Source organism: Heliangelus exortis, chromosome 5 (assembly GCF_036169615.1).
Source record: "Heliangelus exortis chromosome 5, bHelExo1.hap1, whole genome shotgun sequence".
In the NCBI taxonomy this organism is placed as follows: Eukaryota; Metazoa; Chordata; class Aves; order Apodiformes; family Trochilidae; genus Heliangelus; species Heliangelus exortis.
This window is the reverse complement of record NC_092426.1, coordinates 38,718,686-38,743,375: the sequence shown is the minus strand read 5'-3', so window position 1 is coordinate 38,743,375 and position 24,690 is coordinate 38,718,686. Positions and strand designations below refer to the sequence as shown.

Sequence of the window (24,690 nt, the reverse complement as noted above, 5' to 3'; positions counted from 1 at the left end):
TTCTTGCAGGAAACTCTCCCCCATCTCTGGCTGGCCCTAGATTTCTGTGTCCTTCCCAGTTTTACAACCTGAACCTGCAGCTCTTTTAGGTGCCACCATCCACATCACAAGCACCAACAGAAATCTTGCAAATGTGATTTCCTCCTCATCTGCAAAGCCTTCCAAGAGATCACCTAAGAGATGTTGCTTCCCCTTGCTTTGGTTCCTTACACCCATGGATCCAGCTCCAAAAATGCCTCTTACCAAAGGAAACAATTATGGATGACAGCAAAGAGAGGGTTTAAAGACATTTATGTATATATATATATAAAAGTTGTATTTACAGATCATTGCCTAAACATGAAATTCCAAATGACAAAAGACACAATTTCTATAATCAAAGTGCACAATGTGCATGTCTTTCCCCTTTCTTCTCTCTGCAGGAGAAGACAGGGAACTGTCTCTTTCTTTATATCTTTCTACCCTCAAGACAGTGAGGATAAAGTCTGGGTCAGATGGGAGGAGACAAAACTTGCTGATTACTCTGTTATCCACTGCACAGATGCTATGAACAGTTTACAAGAAAGTAAGGGCAGGAAAAGTGACTCCTGTTTACTTGGTCAGTCTGCCCAGTGAATTCCCTGGGGAAAGGCAATCAGGGCTCAATGCCCTAGGGAGATGAGCAGGAAGGGTTATGTGACTATTTAATAAATTAACTCACAGACCCAATTCAGCCACTCCAGGCTTGCCAGGGACATTTGAATCTGTTTTCTATTTGCAGCCCCATTGCTCTGGGTTCAAAAATGGGATCCAAAACCGAGTCTGATTACCCCAAGTCTGGGAAACAACTCCTGTGCTCCCCAAGCTGTTAGCTGCATAAGCTCACATATAGCCCCACACCACCTGTGCCAGGAAGGGATGAAAGGTTTTGGACAGCAAGTGTAAACAGTATCAAGAGGAGCCCATCACACACGATGAGCTATTCAGTGTAATCCCTATTGAAAATGGTCAAAAGAGAAGCTCTTCTGCAGTACTACACTCTCCTGCCCTCTTATGTAGGAAAGCAAGCAGAGGTGCTCTGCCAGCACAGTGTTGAAATGACATGCAAGAGGAGCAGGCCAAGCAGTGTATGGTTAAAAAAAGCACACAGGAAAGCACACAATTGTCCTGCTAGACTACAAAGCACCAGTGTGAATGCTAAAGGCAAGAAGCAGTGTGCAGGTTAGGAGGTACAGGAGTGCACTGTGTAGAAAATCAAAGCACAGATGCCAGCACAGAAAGAGCAAACATCTACAGAGTATGGGCAGGGCACTAAAGCCTGAGGAAGACTCACTGCAAGGAGCTGAAAGGAGCTACATCTCCTGTCAGGAGGAGGCACTCCACAGGCTACACACCAGACACTGGTGACTCCATCTGAGAGCTCACACTCTCAGGGGGAGGGAATGCTGTAGAGTGGAGGTGTAGCTCCCTTATTACATGGACCAGCAAGCTTCTGGGAGACTGCTTCACTCAAATCAAGGCATGATCTTATTCTCTGAAGAATCCCTTCTTCTCTCAATGTTCCATTGCCCAAAACAAACTGCTCTGAAGCTGCACTGTATGCCACCTTGCAGCAGGGAAAAGTTTTAAGTGCCTTTCAAGTGTAATAACACTTTGTATATTTTTGTTCTTGTGCTACAAGCTGTCCTTCATTTTGTTTGCACCCCACAAGTATCACTTTGATTTACAAAGAAAGCATTTGTATCCCTGTTGGTCTAGCCTAACAAAGGAAATACTGAGATTTTTCCTGTTCTCTTGTAGGATGGGTACTCTATTTTTGACACAGTAGCAGCTTCCTCCTCATCTCCTACTATAATCTGAATTAATCAGCACACGTCACTGCCTAGTACTAGTGATGAGAAAGGAAATTTACTATTTCTGAGGTGTGCAGATGTTGCTCCCTGTGTCAATGCACCAAGTCACACACACACTGAGCTGCTGTCAGAGGAGACACACACACACCTGGGAGGGAACAACTTAACAGAAGGTTCTTGCTTCCTTAAACGTGGGCAGATTTTGGACATGGCTGAGACCTACTTGGCTCTCTGGAGGTCAGAAAGCCAAATATTTCCAAGCACAATCACAGTGCCCTTTTGTGGCAACTGTTGGAATTACAGGTTTGCATGAGACCCCAGATTTCCTGTCGCAGACCACACGTTCCAGTCCCTCTGTAGCAGCAGTTCCTACTCCTCTGGTCACCTCTTCAGCACTCGCTCTTCACTTGCAAGGTGTTTGTTACTGGCTGCAGGAGAAAGCAAAAGAGAGAATTTGCTTTGCCTTTCCTCTCATATTGAAAATTGGCAGAACACGAGACAAACTCCTCCCTCCTGGGATCTGGATCATTTCAGGCAGATGCCTGGACTTGCTTACTCCCCTACTCCAGCTCATACCCTCACCACATGGGCACAAATACACACTGTAGAAGTAGAAGCAGCCTCAGTAGCACAAACCCAGGAACAACAGCTCTCCATGATTGTTCTAGTAACAGGGTACTCCTGCTGCTGGACAACTGAGTTAACAGCTTGTCAAGCCAAAGAACCAGAGGGCAGACCACTGCCAAGTTACAGAGCTGTGGAATTACAATTAAGAGCCACCTCCCTTCACAAACAAGTTTATTTTGTTCATTAAAATGCCAGGAGCAAATAAGACTTGAGTCTTGCTAGCTGCCAGGGCAAGGTACTTTAGACCAGATGACACTAGAGACTACTCACAATCATGAACTCTTGTCAGGGATCTCTGGAGCAGGGAGACCTGTCATCTTGGCTCGTTTGTACAGTTCTTCAGAGTACAGCTCCTCTGCTCCCTCGTGTTTGCGCTTCGGAGAAGCTGGGTCTGCCTGCAGCAGCCTCATTGCTGGAGGGGAAGAAGAGTCACTGAAAAATTTCCCCTGCCTTTGGACTGCTTCACAAGTAAACCCTATCCCAGCCTGCTACAGAGCTGGGAGAAAGAAGAAATCACAGTGCACAAGGACAGAGAGATGTTGCCACAGGCTCCCTGAAAACTTTGGAAAAAAATTTCTTAAAAGCAGAATAATTGAGTCTCCCAGAACAAACACAAAAGTATCCTCTTATGTAGGACAGCTTAATTATACCTGATTAGCCCTACAGAGATCTGCACTTCTCCCTTAAGTGGCCATGTATGATGCAATACAGGCAATAAAGGATTCACTTCAATGAACTCCTATTATTCAGGCCCTTTAGGAATGAAAAATGGGGACTTCTGAAGAAAGCCTAAAAGAAGGTGAACGTGATCTATGTTTTCCTAGCTACACACCCTCTTCTATTAGAAAAATAGAGTTCTCTCTCTCCTGCTTGCTACAGCCTTTAAGTTGACATGAAACTACCTCAGAAGCACACAAATAGCTCCAACTCACCTGTACTGGTGCTGCAGCCCTGCCCTGAAGTTGAGTCTGTGACTGGGCCACCAAGATCTTCCACACATGAAGGGACTGATGCCAGTAAACCTAGAGAAAGGCAAGAGGATCATAGCTAAGAAACAAAAATGCAGCTGGAATGGGAGAAGCCTTTCACATGGAAACACCTTAGTGACCACCTACCAGAACATTCACATCCCAAAGCATCCAGAAGTTCAGAGCTGCCCTCACTCAGGACTGGACACAGACACTGTGATCCAGTAGCATATTTATTTAGGATGCACAAAGTTTTTTTCCAATGTGAAGACTGGACCATTTGTGGCATATGGATGGTGCTGTGCCATCACTAGCTCTCAAAATTACTCAAGCCCCATTCTTACCTGTCCAAGAGCTCAAATAGAGCATTCCCTGGAAACCAAATGAGCCGATTTGGCAGGCACTGCTTCCTCTTGCAAGGAATGGCCAGAGATACAAGATATTTTAAATCATGTCTCCTCCCAGCCTTTTATCTCCTATTAAAGACATTTTTTTTTGCAATTGTTGATACTTACAGAGTCCCCTGTAGCGTGACAGCTGCTGGTAAATCTGCTTCATGCGTTCGATGTTCAGTCGGCTGGTTTCTGCGTGGTTGACCATGGGTTTGGGGTAATCCACCCCAATGATGCACTTTGCTGCTTTCTGCACAGCCTCTGGGGCATTCCATGGTTCATAGATATACCGTGAGGGGAAGCCCTTCAGTTTGGGCAGATACCTCCTGCAACACAAGCAAAAAGATGCACAGCCGCCACTTGCAAGCGCAGCAACGCAGCGTTCACGATGCACAGAAAGTACTAAAAAAAAAAGTAAAAGCCACTAAATGACTGAGCTCACAGGTGAAGCAAGAGAGGCTCTGAAGTCACATCACTTACTTAACATAGTCCCCACTGGGGTCTGTGCGACGTCCAAAGCCCACGGGGCAGTAACAGTGGAAGAACTGCTGGAAGAACGCGCTGCACGAGAGCCACATCCAGCTGCCTGCGTTGACACTGAAATCTGCATCCAGCAACAGCTCATCAAATACCTGAGGCAATTGGGAGGAAAACACAGTTAGAGCTTCCCCAGGCAGGAGGAGAGAAGATTTTCAAAACTGCAGGCACTGCACTGTGACAACAGCCAGTAGGAAGCAGAGCAGCAGCAAAGCACTGATCAATGGTCAATGTATTTTGCTTCCTGGTGCTTTCACACAGGCAGGCACTGCTCACTTTGATAAAGTGCTGGCTTATCTCTTGTGCAGCTACACACTAAATCACTGCCTGGTGTTGCAGCAAGCCTTGGGTATTGATCCTAAACTGGGAGCTATGACCAGTGTAAAGCACCAGCTGTGGGAAGCAGGCAGATGCTGCACAGAACAAGCACCAAAACAAGATGGAAGAAACTTTCTGAAGGTCCCAGAGCAAAGTCACTCAGAGGCAGACACATTTCAGCAGTTAAGTTGCTCACATCCATGCACAGGCACTGCACTTCCAGCATCTGATCCTATGACAGTATTTTCAGCTGTGTATCACTCTGCCAGCTTGGTGACAAGAAGCCCCTACCTCCACATTTTGCATAGGGCAATATGTACAGTGGATAGGTGCAAGCAGTCTGTCCCTCCAGGTGGCCCAAAAGGAGGGTCTTTTACCTCTTTCCTTGGGAGACTCTAGACTCAAGATTTCACAGTCATGGAGTGTCCCTGACCAGCACGGTGATGGATTATACAAGGAGAAAGGTCCAGTTCTAAAGTGACATTGAATTTGCAAAAAAAACAGATGGACTGAGAGAACTTCTGCAAAAAATTAAAAAAAAACCAAACAAACAACCTAGAACCCCAGTCCTTATTTACCAGTGGATCCCACTAGCATTTAGTTATGCTTACTGGAGACTCTTGATGATGTCAGAGCCTCATGGTAGAAGGCAGAAAGAAGTCAGGCTATTGGCAGGCCCAAAGCTTGACAGCAAATTCTGTCTGTCACACAACTTTTACATGTGAAGCAAAAGCCATACCTGTGTGCCCATCCAGCAAGTGCCTGAGACCTTGTTTTCCTTATGGCCTCCTGCAGGCCTCTGGAAATGCCAGACTCACCCTGACTCCTGACTCCCAGCTGATCCAGAGGTCACCCCTGGTAAGGAAGCAGGCCACTGCATGCCTGGCCAGATGGTGGATCCACCCTTCCTGCCTCAGCTGGGTCATGATTGCATCGATCCAAGGGAAGCCTGTCTTGCCCTCTGCCCACTTTGCCAAGGCTTCAGGGTTCCTATCCCAGGGGATTTGGATGCAGATGGGGTTGCCCTCCATGCGATCAAACTTTGGGTTGTTAGTGGCTGCTGTGTAGAAAAACTCCCTCCAGAGAAGCTGTCCATACAGAGAGAGGGGGGGTGTGCTGTTCCTCTTCACCTGTGGAGAAAGGCACAAGGGTATTCACAGGCTGGGGAGGAACTGGCTTTGTCAAACTGAGCTGTAGGCCACCCATACATTTATACACCAATCCCAAGACAGCTAGTCACAAACCCCATAAAGAAAGTAAATTCCAGATCACCTTTTACCAGAAACCCCAGCTATCAAAGTTAAGAGTGCTGCTCTTTAGCTCACTCAGTACACTGACAAGAAACTCGAATGACCCAAAACTACCAGCAAAAAGCTCTGCAGAGCTCAGGACATAAGAGTCCAGGCTGAAGAACAGGGGTAGCAGCAGATTTAAGGTCTGCTCGACTATCGACAGGAGCACCATCCCGCCTCATCCAAGAGCCACCTCTGTAGTAGCAACAAGCTACACAGAAGGCAATAGTAACTTTTTAAAGTCATTCTGGTGCACTGTCTGGAAAACAGCATCATGCTATGCTCAAAACCAGCCTGGTCTCCAGATAAATCTTTTGTCTTACCTTCTTATACAGCTCCCAGAGACGATAGTAAAACAAGCGGCAGGACAAGCAGCCGAAACGCAGGTAGGGACTGAGTCCTGTAGGGCTGGCCAGCAAGGAATTGGCATTCATCCTTGGTCTTTCATAATTTGCAACCCAAGCCTGGACATATTCAGGAGAAATGAGCCAAAAAAAAAAAAAAAAAAAAAAAAAATCTCAAATTTGTTTGTCTCATAAGGTCAGACCTCTGTGCAGATGGCAAAGCCACTCAGGTCGGGCAGCGCTGTCTCTTCTATTCACTTCCAGCTACTGCTGGTAGAGATCTCAAGTGGGCAACCCCAACCCTCCTGCCTCATTCAAGAAATACAGAAATTCCACTACAGGATTTAAACCACTTGGTCATTTTGGCCAAGAAAAGAACTAAATTCATTTTGCATGCAGGACCTAATAACCCTGAGATCGCCTCGAAACATAGATTAATACCACAGTCTATGTCCATCTCACTTCACAACTGAGAAAGAAAATTTTCAGAAATTCAGACCTTTCAGTGAAGTATTATGTCGACAGTTTGTTCCCCCTTCAGTACAAGAATTTATGCTTTGATCCCTACAAGTGCCACCAGGCTGTCCAGAATTAAAACAAATTGTTTAAAATTGAGCCATGTCACTGCAGCTGAGTCACCTCTCATTAGTTAAAAATTGTTTGGTTTGTTTTGTCCCCCATAGAAAAAATCTGTGTGTTTCAGAAGGGGCTAAAGGAATGCCAGCCAGTGAGATAATGTACTAGTAGGTTGATTTCCAAGGGGAAGGCATTTTTTTACAAGTATGTACTTGCATCAAGACCTTAAATTAAGACAAAGGAGATGGTAAGGACTGTGTAGTGAGCACTTACAGAACAGCTTACAGGAGAGTTTCCAAGTTAGCACTCCTCTAAAGGAAACAGAGGGGTAAAAACATGGAAAAGAATCCTGTGTGCTTCAGACAGCAGTATAATTAATATATAGCTCTGCTTCCTTGGGTTTAAGGAAGCCCAGGAGCTCCCTGCTCTACACACAATCCAAGATCACAGAAATGCAATACCAAACAGGTATGGCTTGTAACCACTGCTAGAGAGAGCAGGGAAACAGGGGCAACAGCCAATGCTCAACATTTCTTGTTTGGAGGCACAGCCTACAGGAATTGTCACTTAAATAAAAGGAGTTACCTTTCTTTCCAAGTGTTTATCCAGACGTGCCAAAGCTTCTGTCTCCCCTCCGTGCCAAACTGCAGGGCCAAGACCCTCTGTAGGAAAGCCTGAGGAAGAATTTAAGATTTGAAGCTACACCTAGACAAAGGGCATAGAGAGGATTAAGCATTGACAAGAGCAAGACACTACCCTACACAGTGCAGCTGCCTAACATGGCTTACTTGCTGCTCTAAGCTTTCTAGAGCAGGCAAATCCTGTGGCACACATGCAGAGTCTGCTCAGGACACTGCACTGCAAGGGCCTCTCCCCAAAATCTTCAGGCAGGTTTCAGAAGGCTTTTCCCACTTGTGTGTCAGCACTACTCACAGGGCTACAAAGGCCAGGGTAGTTACCAAAGGAACACCTGCCCACAGCTCTGCCTTCCAAAATACCTTGCCATGGGCACCAACAGCTCACCAGACAGCCTGGCTGCTCTTGGAGAGGCTGAAAGCTGGTGTTGAGGAAGGTGATGGCTTAGTGCTGAAAAATTGATGCAAAAGGAGAAGAAATAATACAGTTGTTCCACACTGCTCTGGGCTGACAGAGGAACCTCCCTTGGCAGCAAGCAAAGCAGGGTAATGTTGAAGAGTCTTGTATTAAGCTGCTCAATAAAAAATGTATACCTACCCAGGGCTGTAACCCTTAGGATCATAGAATCATAGAATTGTCTGGGTTGGAAGGGACATCAGAGATCATCAAGTCCAACCCTTGATCCACTCCCGCTGCAGTTCCCAGCCCATGGCACTGAGTGCCACATCCAGGCTCTTTTGAAATAGCTCCAGGGATGGAGAATCCACCCCTTCCCTGGGCAGCCCATTCCAGTGTCTGATCACCCTCTCCATAAAGAAATTCTTTCTAATGTCCAACCTAAACCTCCCCTGGCACAACTTGAGACCTCTTGTGCCCTCTTGTCTTGCTGAGAGTTGCCTGGGAAAAGAGCCCAACCCCCCCCTGGCTCCAACCTCCTTTCAGGGAGTTGGAGAGAGTGATGAGGTCTCCCCTGAGCCTCCTCTTCTCCAGCCTCAACACCCCCAGCTCCCTCAGCCCTTCCTCACAGGACTTGTGCTGGATCCCTTCCCAGCCTCCTTGCTCTTCTCTGGACCTGCTCCAGCACCTCAATCTCCTTCCTGAGCTGAGGGGCCCAGAACTGGACACAGGACTCAAGCTGTGGCCTCCCCAGGGCTGAGCACAGGGGCAGAATCCCTTCCCTGGACCTGCTGGCCACGCTGTTCCTGAGCCAGCCCAGGATGCCATTGGCCTTCTTGGCCACCTGGGCACACTGCTGGCTCCTCTTCAGCTTCCTGGCAATCCAGACTCCCAGGTCCCTCTCTGTCTGGCTGCTCTCCAACCACTCTGTCCCCAGCCTGTAGCACTGCATGGGATTGTTGTGGCCAAAGTGCAGGACCCAGCACTTGAACAGGATACTCCTGTTGTGAAGCCTCTTACTTTCACATGACTGCTGAAACTGTGCCTTAAGGTAAAAGGTGCTACTCTCATAAAGCTGGTATGGAGCCTCCAGTTACTCACTCAGTATACACTCAGTATTCTGCACTAATCCCTTCCTCCCTTAGATTCACTTCCTTCATGCAGGCCTTGCATTCCTCAGGCCTCAGCTCTCTATCCATCCTCCTTCTCCACAAAAAATACAGGATAATAAGGCATAGCAGGATGAGTGAAAGAAGCTTCTGTAACATTTTGTGTCTTGCTAAGCTCCCAATTTGGTGCTGCTTGGCAATAACTAAATGAAGTGATGTAAGGGTGGTACACAGCTAGTTTACCTCTTCAGGTCTGTTACACAACGTGTCAGAGATGGCAATAGGAGAAAAGCAGCTGTCAAGGACATGAGACACTGACACAGTAGTTACATGCTCAGTATAGTAGAGAACATAAGGACAGTTGCAGAGTGCTTCAGAGGATGCTGGGCATTGACAGTACTGCAAGGAACAGCAGTCAATTTTCACAAGGTCTAGCACTTGCTGAAAAGTAAAGAGACTGCTTCTATGTCTGGAGACAGCCCAGGTCAGATAGGAACACTGGAGATTCTTGGGCACAGGCCAGTCAGCAGGGACAGTTTCACTAGATCCTGCTGGTAAGTTAACCCTTGCATTCACTCTCAACACATACCCAGCTCTTCCAGGGATGGGACCCCATAGACATCATCGTGGTTCTCCTGGATGTCCACTTTACACGTCTCCATCTGCTGGCTCATTATGGTGCTCACTGGCTTCTTTGGGAGCTCCATACGGCTGATGATGGCCTGGAAGCGCTTGTAGGTGAGTGGTGGCTTGTGGCCATTCAGCTCAATTATTCTGCAGACAAAAGAAGCCAGGTGAAACAACCTCACTACCACAGGAGACACCAGGAAGTGACAGCCAAACTGCATCCCACTATCTCTGCTGAAAGTACAGCCTTTCACTTTGGAGACAGAAATCCTTACTTTCCACTTCATGTATCCCTTACGGGGATACTAAAACCAAACAAATGAGCAGCTTCCCAAAACACACCAGAAAATAAACCCCCACATATTAATTCATCTCCATGAGAAAAAAACCAAACCAGCTTCAGTTACATCAGGCTTAGCATCACATCTCTCACACAGAGCTCCTCAGATGTCTGCATATGACCTCTGATTACTGCCTGTATTCCCAAGATTGCAAATCCCAGACCTGCATCTGTTCCTCTGATACCTAGCAACATCCTAACCTGATTCTCACCTTATTTCCTCCCCATCTGGCACAAAAAGCCCCGGACTCCACCTATCTCAGATGAGACAAATCCCAATTTGTATCATTCCTCTATCCCCATGAGCAGAGAAATCACCACCCTCCCTCACGCCAGAAGGTCATGAGCAAATTGCTCACACTGGTTCACCTCTGTCAGACCACGTTAAGGAAATGGCAGCCATTATTCCCCATGTGCCTATTTCACTAAGCATCCACAGCCTGCTAGGGCCACCCAGTCCTGAGACACGGAGCTCCGAGAAGCCCCCGGGAGAAGGGGAGCATCCCCAACGTGAAATGTGCCATTTGTAACCCCCTCTCCTGCACGGAGAGGAAGGAGTTTAACAGTAAAGCAGGCAGCACAAGGATCACCAGGATTACATAAAGCTGAGGCAGCCAACCCCACAGCTCACACAGCAGCAGAGCAGCCTTCCCCACCCTTTAGTCAACAGCTTATGCAAGGACTTGGGCGTAAATCCCAGCGTTTCCTCGGTGCCATGTGCCCTCCCCAAGCCGCACGTGTAGGGAGGAGGAGCGAAATGCCAACCCGGGGCTTCCCCGGATCCCAGCCCCCTTCCTGTGTGCTCCACAGTGACCCAGCTTCCCCCCCCCGACCCGGTTCTGCCAAGGGCCCGGCCCGGCTCCGAGCGCCCCGCAGGGAAGGAAGGGGTTTGGAACAGGCGGCAGAGCTGCCCGAGTCAAAAAGCATCCTCCTGCAGTTTCTTCCCGGTTCTCTGCTTCGAAGTTGTAAACACTGGGAGAAAAAGACACCGATAAACAGGGCAGGGGAAATGAGGGCGATCAGGATGTGAGGAGAGTGCAAACACCACGTTTAAAGTTCGAGGCTATGAACACGATCACGGGACGGGCACAGCCCCTTCTGCCGCCCTTCCAAGCAGGTGTATGGAGGGAAGCCCTACAGCAACACCTTCTCTCCTTGTGCCCTCGTACCAGGGAGCATCTCCCCTGCCCTCACACCCGCACTTGGAAGTCTCTGGGACCACGCAGAGATCATGAACGCTCATGGATGCTACCCAACAATTCTTCTGTGAGGCTTGTTCTGAGCACTGGGACTCCCAAGATCACAGAAAATCAGCACTGGTGTTGGAAAAAGACATTTCCAGTCAGAGCACTCCAGAGAGGCTCACTTGTTGCCGGAGGAGGAGTTCAGAGCTGGGAAGATAAACCCTGACAAAGCTGCACTCCACCCTGAGGTGAGGAAGCCACTTCATTGACACTGCCTCTTTTTTCAGTCCTGTTCCACAGGTCCATGGAGGCTGCAGTTCAGTCTGAGATTCACAGCTAAAGAATTTTTTTTGAGCAGACAGATACTTGGAGCACGTTACTGTGACTTGCAGGGGGATGCCAGTATCTGTAATTGACATCCTCAAGAAGGGGAATAGGAGTGAAGTTACCTAGTATAGCTCCTGAATTCCAAAACAGTTACTGGATCTAAGATACAAATCTTTAAGTGATAGGACTAGGACAAGTTGCACGTTTCACAGCACCTGACACCAGTATTATGCAACAAAACTTGAACCTGCCACAATACTGCCATAAAAAGAATAACATGCTAAGCATTGTACAACACTGGATATTATGTGATGCACACAGGGTATTGTGCTGCTGTTCAGCCTTCTGTACAAAGTTTGTACATCAAGCCTCCCACACAGGAGTCCCTTCCTTCCTCCTAATGTCTGTCTGTCTTTCTAACCCAAGTCTCAAAGGACTTTCCACGATGATAGAAAAAGGGAGGACCCTCCCCAGGATTTAATACTCCCATTTCACCATCTCCTCCAGCACAGACAACACGTGACACTCTTCTAGTTTTCTTGAAGCCTAACAGAGAAGAGCACAATCACCACGGCTCATCTTACAAAACCTTCCTTGTGTGAGAGAGCACATGTACAAATGGCTGTGCTAGCAGACCAGCAGTACACTGCCCAGCACTGCTCTTCAGGTGTCTGCTTCTGACTCACACCTGCCCCACAGCAGTGCCCCAGTGGGGTGGCTGAGAGGCTGGGGAAAGTTGTTCCTCTCCAAAACCTGACACGTCAGCTCACCTGCAAGTGAAAGGACCTGGGGTTCAGGCAAGGGACTGCATGTGCCTAGGGAAGAGCTGTCTGCCAGCACTTGGCAAGCAGGCTGCTCAGCAACCCACCCCACTAATTCACACAAACAATGAAGTGATTCTTGCCAGCTTACACAACTGCTCTAATGCCTCACTCCAGGGAGCTGGTGTAGGGCTACACATGGGTGAGGCACAGGCTTTTTCTACAGGTTCAAAGAGGAGAGGGAGAGATAAACAACAGTTGTTCCACACAATAGACACTGGAAAAAAGGATGAGCAATTCAACTCCTGCAGAATCACACAGATGAAAGATGAAGAAAGTGACTTGATGACAGGGGAAGGGGGAGAACACAGGGGCACCATGCAAGACAGATGAGGATAACAAGATCTGGCAGGCAGAAGTTTAACTTAGCCTTCTTTGATGGAAATAAACCACTTCTTTGCCATAGTGTAATTATGAACCAGAGAAACCCCAAAGCTCTCTTCCACAGTGCTTGGTCCCTTTAAGTTAGTACAATCTGATTAAAACATGGTTAACTATCATTTCAGTCTTGGGTTAGAGTGTCTGAGAAAAAGCTGCTTCTGATGCATGCTACAAACATGCAACCTTTGTCTTCTGACCTAAACCTCTCCCCCTGAATAATCCAGAAACCAATAATTACAGAATAATTACAGAAACCAATGCTGACCACCACCTAGCAGGATACAGGGGACTTATATTTTGAGGAGTAGTAACCAGGCAGACCCACAAGAAGGGACAAAACCTGCCAACTGGAAGTCATCAAACAGAATACTTGTCAAGTAAAGGCTCTGAGCAGGCTAAGCTGATAACCAAGAGATTATGCTTTGTCTGACTTCTATAATCTGAACACCACTAATCCTGACTGGGAATTTCTAGATTTTTTTTTTTTTTTTTAAGGAGTATTTTTCAGTACTGATGCTGATTTTTCTATAGCCCTTTCCTTGTTTTGGGCAAGAGGAGGGGAAAGATGCTCTGGGGATCACACAGCTATGCTGGCAGTCCCAGCAAGGAGGATCTTGCTACTGAGTAAAAGTGGTCAAATTCACACATTCACTAAGCAAGCTCTTTGTAAATGTTTAAAAGGAGCTGGTGGAGACAGCACTGGGAATACACTACAAATGACAAAAGAAGGACTGCTAGAATAATTTATCTGGAAGTGAAAGGTTGGTCTAAATTGTTTGAAACCAGGCCTGACAATTTTGTTGAAAACTTGATTAAAGAAAGATGAGGAGTAGGACACTACCACCAGGTTGCTAATTATGCAGGAAACTAATTATGCAGGGAAAACAGTAGGTTGAGCAGACAGCACATACCATGAGTTAGAAGACCCAGGAACATGACTGGAGGGAAATATATTCTGAGAGAGGCTTCCAGGAGAAACAGAGTATTAAAACTGTATTACCACCTGCTGAGAAATCTCAGGGATGCCAAGAAGCAGGAAATGTCAGAGTAATTGGAGACTTCAGCTGGGCAGCTGTCACACCCCACTGCCTGCCAAAAAACTTTCTAGTTGCCATAAATGACATGATTTGGTCTTAGGCAGTGCTAGAGTGGGAAATGTTAATTATCACTTGTGTGTTCTAACCATGGCTTTGGTGTACATCAACTTCACATTCTTCCAGGAGCAACAATACCATAATGGATTTTATTTTAAGAAGGTAAATGCATAAAAATAAGGAATTGTGCTAAGCAAAGAGAACAAGCTGAGACTTTGAATACTGACAGGCAACACAGAGATGGTCTGAAGATGATGTTGGGGAAAAAAAAAAAAAAAAAAAAGAACAACCATTTGACATAAACCATCAAAAAAGATTTTTCTGAAATCACGAGTCAAAAAAATAAAGAATAGCATCAGTAACCATAGCAGGCAAAATCCTTCAGAAAAATGAAGGTCAAATAAAAATAGAATAACCCCAAAATTTAGCAGGTTGAACTTAAAAAAAAAAAAAAAAAAAAGCAGCTTCCTTCCACCTCCCAACTCAAATGAAAGTTCAAGAAAACTTTTTTAAAAAGTGTAGGTAATAAAGAAAAAAAAAAATCCCATTACAGACTCTCCAGGATATTTATAGGGCCAAGAAGTGGTCAAGTAATAAAAACCAGTGACACTGTAACAGCACAGCAAAAAAACTCTACATTTATTTTTGCATCTGTATTCACTAGGTTATGACTCTAAATCTTTTTAAGGAAATGTATGAATATCAGGAGATATCCCAGACTGGGAGGTCAGGACTAAATACCACAAAGCCATGCTTTAAAAACCATCAGATCAGCAAGTTGTAAAGGACATCAAAATACAGCCAAACCAGAAGCTGCTGCATGTAAAACTTGCCTTAAAACTGCACGAATACTGTGAGGAAAAAATAAAACACAGCTCCAGATTTAAAAAGCATTTCAATGCCATCAGAGGTATGGCAGAACAGAGAGTCTGACTTGTGCATTAGGCAGAAAACACTAATGGAAACAGTGAATGCACGAGTATATGCAATACACTGGAGGGTTAATTTGGCCTTGGTAAAGGGAAGCTGTGCCTCAAAAATCTATTAGTGACATTTTGAGCCTGGAGCAAGGTTGATTTAGTAGCTACACTCTACCTGCATAATCAGAAGCCATCAGGCTACCTCCCCCACTGAAAATTTTGAAAGAACTTGTGATAAACTGTCACACAGGAAAAGATCCCCATAGGCAGAAAATTCTTTGAGATTCAGGATGGAGTAGGAAGACATTTTTCCACCAGGAGGAGAAATCCTACACACAGCTAAGTTAAGGTTTGTGTTGCTCAAGATTACTCAAAATATCTGAAAAAGGAAAAAAGAGAGAATGATGACACAATTTACTGACGCAAGGAGCTCTCTGGGATAGCTAAAAGGCAACTTAAAAATTTCCCTATGCATCATATGACCAGCTGGCAAAAATATCATATGAAATGCAGTGCTCATCATGTGGTTTCTCCATATGCATGGCTGTGTCATTTTAAGCTTAATTATACAGTAGAACCCTCTCAAATAGCTATGACTGTCCTGCAAAGAAGACCCAAGAAGACCCTGGAAAGTATGACCCAAGGCATCACTTCAGTGTTTAAGCAGCACTCAGAAAAAGCAATAATAATGCTAGTGACTGCTAGGAGAAAAGAGGAAACATTATATCAGTATAAAAATTTATGTCACTCCTAGATTTTGAACACTAGCTACAGTTTTTACCACTGCTCTCCATCTCTAGAAATACCCCGAAGTACAAAGAAATGTAACAAAACTTAGATATGATACAGATTCCACCTGAAAAATTAAGTATACCAGGACTACCCACCCTGGAAAAAACAAAGATGACATGAGGAATGATGTGAGGGACAGACACTGAATAGGTGAGGATGCACTAAGCACTCATGGGTCACTTCTAATGCAAAAATTAAAAAACAGTGTCTGCTCAAGAGAAAAGTTCAAGGAGAAAGAATCCCCCTCACTCCAAAGACAAACATTTACACACACCATGTGCAAACTGCAAAGCTCCTTCTGATAGGAAATTATGGGTGCTTTATAGGAGGAAATCTACATTCAGCATTATTGGCACAAGGCATAAAAAAAAAAACAAACCTAAACCAACCAACCCACCCACCCCACAAAAAACCAAAATCAAGACAAAAAAGCAAGCAACCTGTAAGAATAGTACTGAAACACAGCTGAAGTCAAGCATACCATAGTATTAGCTAAAAGACCATCCCCACTATTTAATGAGATTATACATGAAATATATAAAACTCAACATAAAAGCAAGGCTCTCCCATGGCATTTATGCAACAAAGACAATGCATTCAGGTTTTAAACTAAGGTAAGCTTGCCACAATCTACCTTGTTCTATTTTTCCAGCTGTCATGGCACATCCAACAGTTAAAGCCCCTGCCTTCATAGCCTCTTTGAGACAACAACTCTTTATTTACAATGAAGAAAAAAAAAAACAACAAGCAGGCCATGAAGTGAGGACATGCTCATGGAGAGCAAACAAAAAAGAACGAAGCTAAATAACTGTCAAGCACAGAGTTAGTAAGCTTGAGAAACACCCTTCTGTACATTCCCATGACTGGCAGAACTTTTATGTGCTCTAACCAAAAGTGCAAGTGCAGAACAATCCTCTTGACACCTTCTAGGCTCAGAGAGGATGACAGCAACCAATGCAGAGCGAGCAGTGTAATGGAGGAGACTGAAGTCTTCCTAGATGCAACAAACCCAGCCCAGGCATCACCTCTGCCCTTGCTTCCCCCTTACCTGTCCAGGTCATAGAGGGTGTGGGAGTTCTCTATCACCACCTCCACGCCAGCCTCCTTGGCCAGTTTGATGATAGCTGCATCTCTCTCCTTACCAAATGGCTCCGAGTCGTATTCGAAGGTGAGACGAGTGACTCCCCATTCCTGCAAAAATCACAATAATCACACCTGTCAAACAGGACACTTTATAACCAGCACAGTTACAAGCAGGATTTCAGAACTCCTGGACAGTGTTAATTCCTGGAAGCTTAAAGAGGGTTCCTGTGAGCAACTGCAGTCTGGAGTCGAGATAACCAAAGAATCAACAATTTTGTCAGCTCTAGCAAACTCTGCATCTGTTATGCAAATTCCTAAATGTCAGGTTCAACACACAAAAGAGGAGGTTTGAGTTCTTCTCAGTTAACATTCTAAGGTTACAGGTCAGTCCTCAAAACCTAACAAGACCTTCTTTTGTTGCACGTGGCTTCCATAAATAACCCTACCACCCTGTTCCAGCATCTGCAGAGAAAGCCTTTCTGTACAGTACAGGTTATGCTCAACCCCCCATATTTTTATTAAGTAAAACAAATACACCCTAATACACCTTCTTTTGTTGCACGTGGCATCCATAAATAACCCTACCACTCTGTTCCAGCATCTGCAGAGAAAGCATTTCAGAGAACTCTTTCAGTACAGGTTATGCTCAACCCCCATATTTTTATTAAGTAAACCAAATACACACTGATTTTTTTTTCTGTCTCTTTAAAGCCATCACATAACTGAGGATGAATGTCCAACTCAACCAGCAAAGAACAGGACAGTGGGAGATGCAGGACAAAGGATGGCAAACAAGTGAACCTTTCTAGTCAGCAAAGCAGAGCATGGTGGTACAATTCAGATTTAATTTTAAGTCCTGCCTTTGTGGAGTTATTTTACTCTGGTCAAGCCATGCAGCTATCTGTGTCTTTGCAACTTTAATACATTCCTCATAGATTACACAGAACAGGCCTTATGAAACAGCATTCAAACTCTTCCAGAACAAGTCTGCTCTCACACTGTGGCCTAGTTTTCCTCAGAAAATGAATCCCATGTGAAGAGGTTTAATGGTTTCCACAGCGACTCACCTGAGACATCCATCAAGCAGCAGCCCACAGATTTGTTTAGCAAACACTTCAGTCAAACACAGTCAGAAATCTATAGACACTTAAAAAAAAACCCCTCACACAACTAATATTATGGGCCACAGTCTGCAAGTGAGACATTTTAAACCACCTCTGTATATACAAGTCTTTTCTACCTCAGAACCAGAAACAAAGCACAAAGAATAGATGAGCTTAGTTCACTAAGGACCTTTAAAAACAATGCCAAAGATGGGGAAGGGAATTCAGAAACAGAAAACAACTGTACAAGACCCCTTCCTTCCTAAACTTGCAGATTCAATCCTAAAATAAATATTAGGAAGGACAGAGAACTGAAACAGAGGCCCTCCACTCCTTTTTTCAAAATAAGAACAGAACAGCATCCATAACTCAGAGCAGGAGTCAACCAGGTACATTCCAGGCCCTGCCCTGATCCCATGTGATTTCATAGTTCCATTTTAAACTTCTCTTTCTTTTATTAGAAAGACAGCATCAGCTGCAAGGCTTGGAAGAGATGCCTTTGAAGCAATATCTATTGCATGAAAGAACAAATGGAATAAAAAGACATTTAAAGCTAAGGTAAGAATATAAAACTTCCAATTCAAGCACTTCTACAGTTTTGGGAAGCCCACCACTATATATATTATAGAGCAGCACACAGGAAGCAGAGAATAACCAACTAGAAAACAGAAAGCTGTCTGACAGTAAACTGCTGCCAATACAGAAAAGTCATGACTGATTTGTCTCTTAGTATCTAGCCTATTACAAAGAAAAACTCAAACAACACACTTCGTTGATACAAGAGGTACATTTCAGATATTTGTTCAGAAGAAATGAGACAAAAATACCTCTAAAAATGTTAACACTTCTCATGGTACCTAGGACACATAACAGTGCCCTTGTAGCAATTGTTACTGACAGCATAACTCAGCTACTGGCAGCAAGAGGAGAAATTATATGAGGTCTAAGTGTTTATTACTATATGGGACATAATTCTCCTCTCCACAACAGCTGACAGCAAGGCATGAGATGCTGCTAATTCACTGTTCAGTGTAGAAGCTCTGGAGAGGCCTGATTTCCCATGAAAGCCATATATTTACCATATAATAGCTCCCCCCACCCCACTTTCCAGCTCTGTTAAAGCACATCTAAGACATTCACCAACTTACCTGCCAAGACAAAACAGACTGCAGCAAAAATCAGGTCTGATTCCACAACCATTTCTCAAAACTTCACAGCTGAAGTGAAGTTCTGCCAACTACATTTTGTTCTTTGACCAAAGCAAGCATTTTTTTTCCAACAAAGCTTTCATTATCCTGTAAATACCTTGAACTGAAATAAGAAGGGCATGAACTACTACTAGCTAGAACTTATTGGCAGATCAAAAGATAAAAAAGTAACTCAGATGCTGGAAAGAAGTGACACATAGTTTGTATCATGTGTTAAGATGCAAAAGCTGAAGACTCTAATACTTATTTTGTCCCCTCTGACCTGCACAGTCGGATTACCCTCCCCAGTACTGCCCTGATCAGCTCCAGAAAATGCAGCAGAAGGATACAGATTCAAGCTTGCTTCTCCTTTTCAGCAGGAAGCTTCTCAGACTGGTACACAGCAGGCCTTGGGGACATTAGTTCTGTCACCCATATGTGAGGTGCAGTCCACATGACAAACCCAACTCAGAAGACTATTATGAACTGATTTTGTTTTGGTTTTTTTTCCTTTAGCTTTCTCACTGTAGTAAAAATGCTATCCAAGAGCTTCCAAGATAATCTTTGGGAAATCCAGTCTTAGAGCAGGACAGAGAAGAATGATATTGCTTAACAAACCTTGATATTCAAGATCCCCTTGCTAATATTCAGTACTGACACATCACTTTAGAAATGTATCCCACTAATCCATCATTAATCACTAAAATCACTTCATATTCTGCCATCCTAAAGGGTACACTAACAGGAAGCTTGGATCCAAGATATATTCTGCTGCTGAGCAAGCTGAACTGTGGCCTTGAATAGAAGGAAAATGGTATAATACAGAAGCTTCTGAATTTTTATTAACACAAAGCCCTATTTTCAATTTACATATATATCAATAAGCTTTTTCAGTGTCTGTAAAAGCAAATGAACATAGTTTTCTTAAGTAAAAACTGTGGGAAGAAATTGGCCAGCAGGGAAGAAGCTCTCAAAACAGAGAAGTTGGCATGTTACAGTGTAGCCTGGTAGTACCTGACTTACAGAAACACAAAGACCACCATCCAGACAGAGAAGCTCAAGCACCCTGGTTACACCCTTTACAAGTCTGAGTTCAAAGTGTAAGTGGCTCCCAAGCTGACCCTTATGGACAGCAGCTAAAGAGTTTGTTGTAGTGAAGAACCAGTTAAAGAGAAGCCAAAGGCACCTCCAACCAAAAGGGCACTAGGACATAAGGTTTCTTCACAGTGCTCCAGAAAATTATTACTTTATTCTCTTACTTTGAAGAGTCTTGGGAAGACATCTGTGGGCTGCCCTCGCACCACAAACAAACGGGAGTTCATTTTCCTTAAACTGTTGTCCAGATCTTCCAGAGACTGGAGCAGAAATCTGCAGGGAAGAAACAACAGCAGTTAGTTTGGTTACAACTACAAGACAAAGAAGAATGTGCACGGAACCCCAGCAAACCTGTACCACCAGATCAAAACTTTCAAAAAAAACCAGATCCTAACTTTCAAAAGAAAGTTAGGACAAGAAACAGAAAACTAGAATTGATATTCATCCCTGCTCTGTTTACAAACTGCTATGAGATCTCAGCACCACCCAGCTCCAAGCCATTCATATGTAAGTTTGTAATGTCATGTGATGTTTCTCTAGATGCAAGAGGCTTCCAGGATTTTCTTCTTCTTCCTGCACCCCCTTCCCATGTTGTCTCTCAAGAGCTGCAGCACAACCCTGCCAGCTGCTTCCTCCAGATACAACATGGAGAAAAGCATAAGCTGTACAAGTCACTGCAGTATATTCTTTCATGGATTCTGGGGTGGGAAGGATTTTGCACATGAAGTATAAAGGTGATGATGCCCTACAACAAGGAAAGTAACAAATTACTACAAGAACTGTGCAGGTTTTACAGTTCTGGCTACAAACAGCCAGTGGCACAGCAGAGGAATGAACACTCATAGGTCTTCAATAACATGACTGATCAAGATTTTCCAAGGCAAGCATTATCTGTAGTTGATATAGTTGCAAAGAGAACTGCAATTTATCTTCCACCATGAAGAGATAAAGCATTTCAGTGCTTTCTGCATTTAATGGTGTATTTTACTGACCCCCACTGTGCTGTAAAACACCAAATCTACCATCTTTGTTCTCACAGCCACAGCTGCCACCCCACCTACACTGTAACTTCACTTCACTTTCTCTAACTCTGCAAAAGACTCCAGCTTTAAAATTTTAATCCCCACAACAGCATCTGGAAAACTTGCAATTCTGTGTGAGCTGGCCAACCCCTCCCCCTCGTTTCCTCCTACTCTGCAGCATGATGGGCAAGACATGAGAATCTGCATCAGCTCCCTTAAACACCCTGCACACCTAAAAGGAAAGCTGAGCTGCACATTGCTCTGCAAACCTGACATTTCCTCTCTCAACTGCACTGCCCAACACATGAATTGCAAGCTCTGAGTTAGAACAAGCTCCCTCTGCACTTGGAGGGAGAAAGGGACTTGATGTTCATAGAAAGAAGGGTCCAGTATCACAGCACAGAAGACCCAGAACCAGGTAATTGGGACCTGAACAAACCACTCCCTTCACCCAGCCCACTTTGCACCTATTAAAGAGGAATATCAGCTTTTCAAGATGTTCTAAAAATTAAACAAGGGTTACTCCTATATGGATGTGTTATTAAATGGTGTGCTGTTAAATAAAAAGGATTTTCAACATTATTATTTTTTGGGAGCTATGTAAACCACAAATATTTCCTTTTGAAGCATAGAACTCTGAATACAAATGCATTTAAAAAATAGCAAAACAAAACAAAGTCAAGGTTCCAGACAGGAATCAATGGAACCTCAGTAAATCTAAGTAGCTTGCTAATACACTTTTGTCTAGGATTAAACAGATCAGCAATTAATCTTTTGGGGGCACTGCTGTGTTTCTTTCAAATGAGGACAGGTGACAACAGCAGCACATGAAAGGCAGTTTGCTGTTGCCTGTAGAAAGATGTATGGAAAGACTGCTTCAGGTTACTGAAGATTATTACTTCCAGACAGGAAGTTTTAACAACCCAAAATCTTCTGTAATTTGAACGTCTACATTGTGGTCATTTCTGCACGTTTATGATTTTAAGCCATCCTCTGATGTGAACTCTCAAAACACCTAGAAATCACCCAATCAGTCCCATCCCTATAAGATGAAGCCAATGTGCACAGCAGAGGCAATCAGATACAAGTACAGTTTCACTAACACACGGACATGTGACCTTTCAAAGAGCATTTAGAGGATTTTTAGCCAGATGTCTGCCCTGTCCACTATCCTGGGGAGGGGAGGGGGATTTGCTTGCATGCAGAGGAGTTTCACAGAGGAGAATTTCTTCCTCGATTAGGTTTACAAACACTCAGGGAGTTCCCAGGCAACTCTCAGCAAGACAAGAGGGCACAAGAGGTCTCAAGTTGTGCCAGGGGAGGTTTAGGTTGGACATTAGAAAGAATTTCTTTAGGGAGAGGGTGATCAGACATTGGAATGGGCTGCCCAGGGAAGGGGTGGATTCTCCATCCCTGGAGATATTTCAAAAGAGCCTGGATGTGGCACTCAGTGCCATGGGCTGGGAACCACGGGGGGAGTGGATCAAGGGTTGGACTTGATGATCTCTGAGGTCCCTTCCAACCCAGCCCATTCTATGATTCTAGGATTCTATATACTGCTATATATATTATATAAACAGTTACTATGGACCAGCACATGAGGTCTTTCTCTCTGTACAGACATGGCTCGTACCATTAATTTTTCCATTTCCGGAGAGGGAAAAATCCTAAAGGATCCTAAAAAATCCTGAACTCTGCCTTCCTGGCGGCAGCCAAAGTGAATTTCCGCAGAATTGCGATGGATGGCAGACAGACAGACAGACAAGAGACATGCGCACATACCCACGCGTCCCCGGCAGCCTGAAGGCAGAGGCAAGGCGTGGGTGCGATCACGCACTCCGGAGGGTTCTTTGCACGGGTCTCAGAATTCAGGGAAAACCTTTTCCTAAAGCTAGAAACCCTTTACTTGCCGCCCTCATACATTCGCCCAGCTTGGAAGGGGAAACTCTAATGACATTATGTAAAGTTGAAGGCGCTCTCCCACACCACAAAATAAACACCACAAAACAAAACCAGACAAAACAAAACCCCGGCGCGGCCAACCGGACCAGACAACCTCTTTATTGCACAGAGAAGCCCAGAAAAGAGGGAAGGCAGTAAATGCACCGGCCCGGACAAGGCGGCACCGTGCGCTGCTCCCGCTTCTGAGGCGGCCTGACCGACACGGCCCAGCAAAACGCCTCCTTCCCGCCTCTTTCCCGCCGGGCCCGCACACCCGCTCACCCCCGGCTCATACCGAAACCACCCTGGCCCCTCAGGCCCGCCTGCGGCTCCCCCCCTTCCCCCGCCTCCTCACCGCCATCGGTTGATGCCCACGGCGGAAGAAGCGGCGAACCAGGGGTCCAAGATATAGATGCAACGAAGAGACGCCGCGTCCCGCAGCGCTTCCTGCAGCGCCGGATTATCGTGCAGACGCAGGCCGCGGCGGAACCAATGCACCGAGCGGCAAAAGGCCGGGACGGGAGCCGGGCAGGGGACGGGAGCCGAGCACGGGGCGGCCGCCGCCGCCATCGCCGCCATCGAGCGCCGCCGCCCCCCGGTAGCTCCCGCCCCCCCGCGCTGATTGGCTGCCGGCGGGAACGCAGCGAGAACCAATCAGCGCGGCGGGGCGGGAGGGGGCGTGGCTCTGAGGAGTCTCTGCCGCCCCCTAGCGAGCGCGCAGGGATCCGGGTCGGGTGGGGTCCCCGGTCCCGTCCCCCCCCCCGTGCAAAACGAGGCTCTTGTGCCTGAAACCCCGAGTTTATGGAGAAAATGTGGCCGTTTCAGCGCGTGCGACATGGAAAAAATTTCCGTTTCCGTTCAAAATTCAAGGAGCCCAAAGGGCAGGTTGCGTGGAAAAGGAGTGAAGGTGACCTGGGCTGATGAAAGTTGGGAGAAGGAGCCCCACCCAGTTTGATAAGAACAGGTATCTGGGAAGAGGTGGGAGTGTCCGCATACCACGCACTGCTGTGACAGCAGTGGCACACAAAGGGCATTGATAGCATTCTGACATAGATTATGTGTCTAACACTCTGGGACCACTTCCTTCAAGCTCCAGACCAGAGCATCCCAATGGGAAGGACATAGAGAAAGGGAACCAGGGGTCCCATATAGTTAAACTGGGAACTGCTGGGCAAACACAAGTGGAAGAAGAATCATAGAATCACAGAATTGTCAGGGTTGGAAGGGACCTTTAAGATCATGCAGTTCCAACCCCCCTGCCACGGGCAGGGACACCTCCCACCAGCTCAGGTTGCTCAGAGCCCTGTCCAGCCTGGCCTTAAAACCTTCCAGAGATGGATGGGGCTTCCACCACCTCTCTGGGCAACCTGTGCCAGTGTCTCACCACCCTCATGGTGAAGAACTTCTTCCTAAATTCCAATCTAAACCTCCCCTCCTCTAGTTTGAATCAATTTCCCCTAGTCCTATCACTACCTGACATCCTAAAAAGTCCCTCACCAGCTTTCTTCTAGGTCCCCTTCAGAAACTTTTAGGCTACTTACTGTAGTCTCCTTGGAGCCTTCTCCTCTCCAGACTGAATAACCCCAGCTCTCTCAGTCTGTCTCCATAGGAGAGGTGCTCCAGCCTCTCTGATCATCCTCATGGCCCTCCTCTGGACACACTCCAGCATGTCCACATCCCTCCTGTAACAGGGGATCTCATGAGAGCAGAGTAGAGGGGGAGAATCACTTCCCTGACCTGCTGGCC

The 24,690-nt window shown here is 45.6% G+C and overlaps 1 protein-coding gene across 3 annotated transcripts; it reads right to left on the bottom strand.

Moving 5' to 3' along the window:
* Positions 1 to 274: 274 nt before the first annotated feature.
* CRY2 (cryptochrome circadian regulator 2) lies at positions 275 to 23,559 on the bottom strand. Of its 3 annotated transcripts, none has more exons than XM_071744763.1 (12): positions 23,300 to 23,559; positions 20,146 to 20,254; positions 16,562 to 16,704; positions 9,617 to 9,801; positions 7,472 to 7,560; positions 6,290 to 6,430; positions 5,493 to 5,804; positions 4,300 to 4,451; positions 3,943 to 4,145; positions 3,392 to 3,481; positions 2,730 to 2,871; positions 275 to 2,260 (listed from the first exon to the last, which is right to left on the bottom strand). In XM_071744763.1, the coding sequence occupies exons 1-11, from the start codon at positions 23,521 to 23,523 to the stop codon at positions 2,732 to 2,734; spliced, it is 1,788 nt and encodes a 595-aa protein (XP_071600864.1). In that variant the 5' UTR covers positions 23,524 to 23,559; the 3' UTR covers positions 275 to 2,260; positions 2,730 to 2,731. The 3 variants fall into 3 exon arrangements, with proteins under 3 accessions (XP_071600864.1, XP_071600863.1, XP_071600865.1); XM_071744762.1 differs by having other exon boundaries at positions 2,730 to 2,864; positions 3,388 to 3,481; positions 23,300 to 23,553; XM_071744764.1 differs by lacking the exons at positions 16,562 to 16,704; positions 20,146 to 20,254; positions 23,300 to 23,559 and adding an exon at positions 10,364 to 10,501.
* Positions 23,560 to 24,690: the final 1,131 nt, after the last annotated feature.

What these genes read in the sequence shown, in the direction of transcription:
- CRY2 (XM_071744763.1), bottom strand. Translation starts at nt 23,523, where the DNA reads ATGGCGGCGATGGCGGCGGCGGCCGCCCCGTGCTCGGCTCCCGTCCCC. An exon ending in GTGGGCATCAACCGATGGCG is followed by an intron (nt 20,255 to 23,299) that starts GTGAGGAGGCGG and finishes TCTTCCCTGCAG; the next exon opens with ATTTCTGCTCCAGTCTCTGG. An exon ending in TCTTCCCAAGACTCTTCAAA is followed by an intron (nt 16,705 to 20,145) that starts GTAAGAGAATAA and finishes TGATTTTTGCAG; the next exon opens with GAATGGGGAGTCACTCGTCT.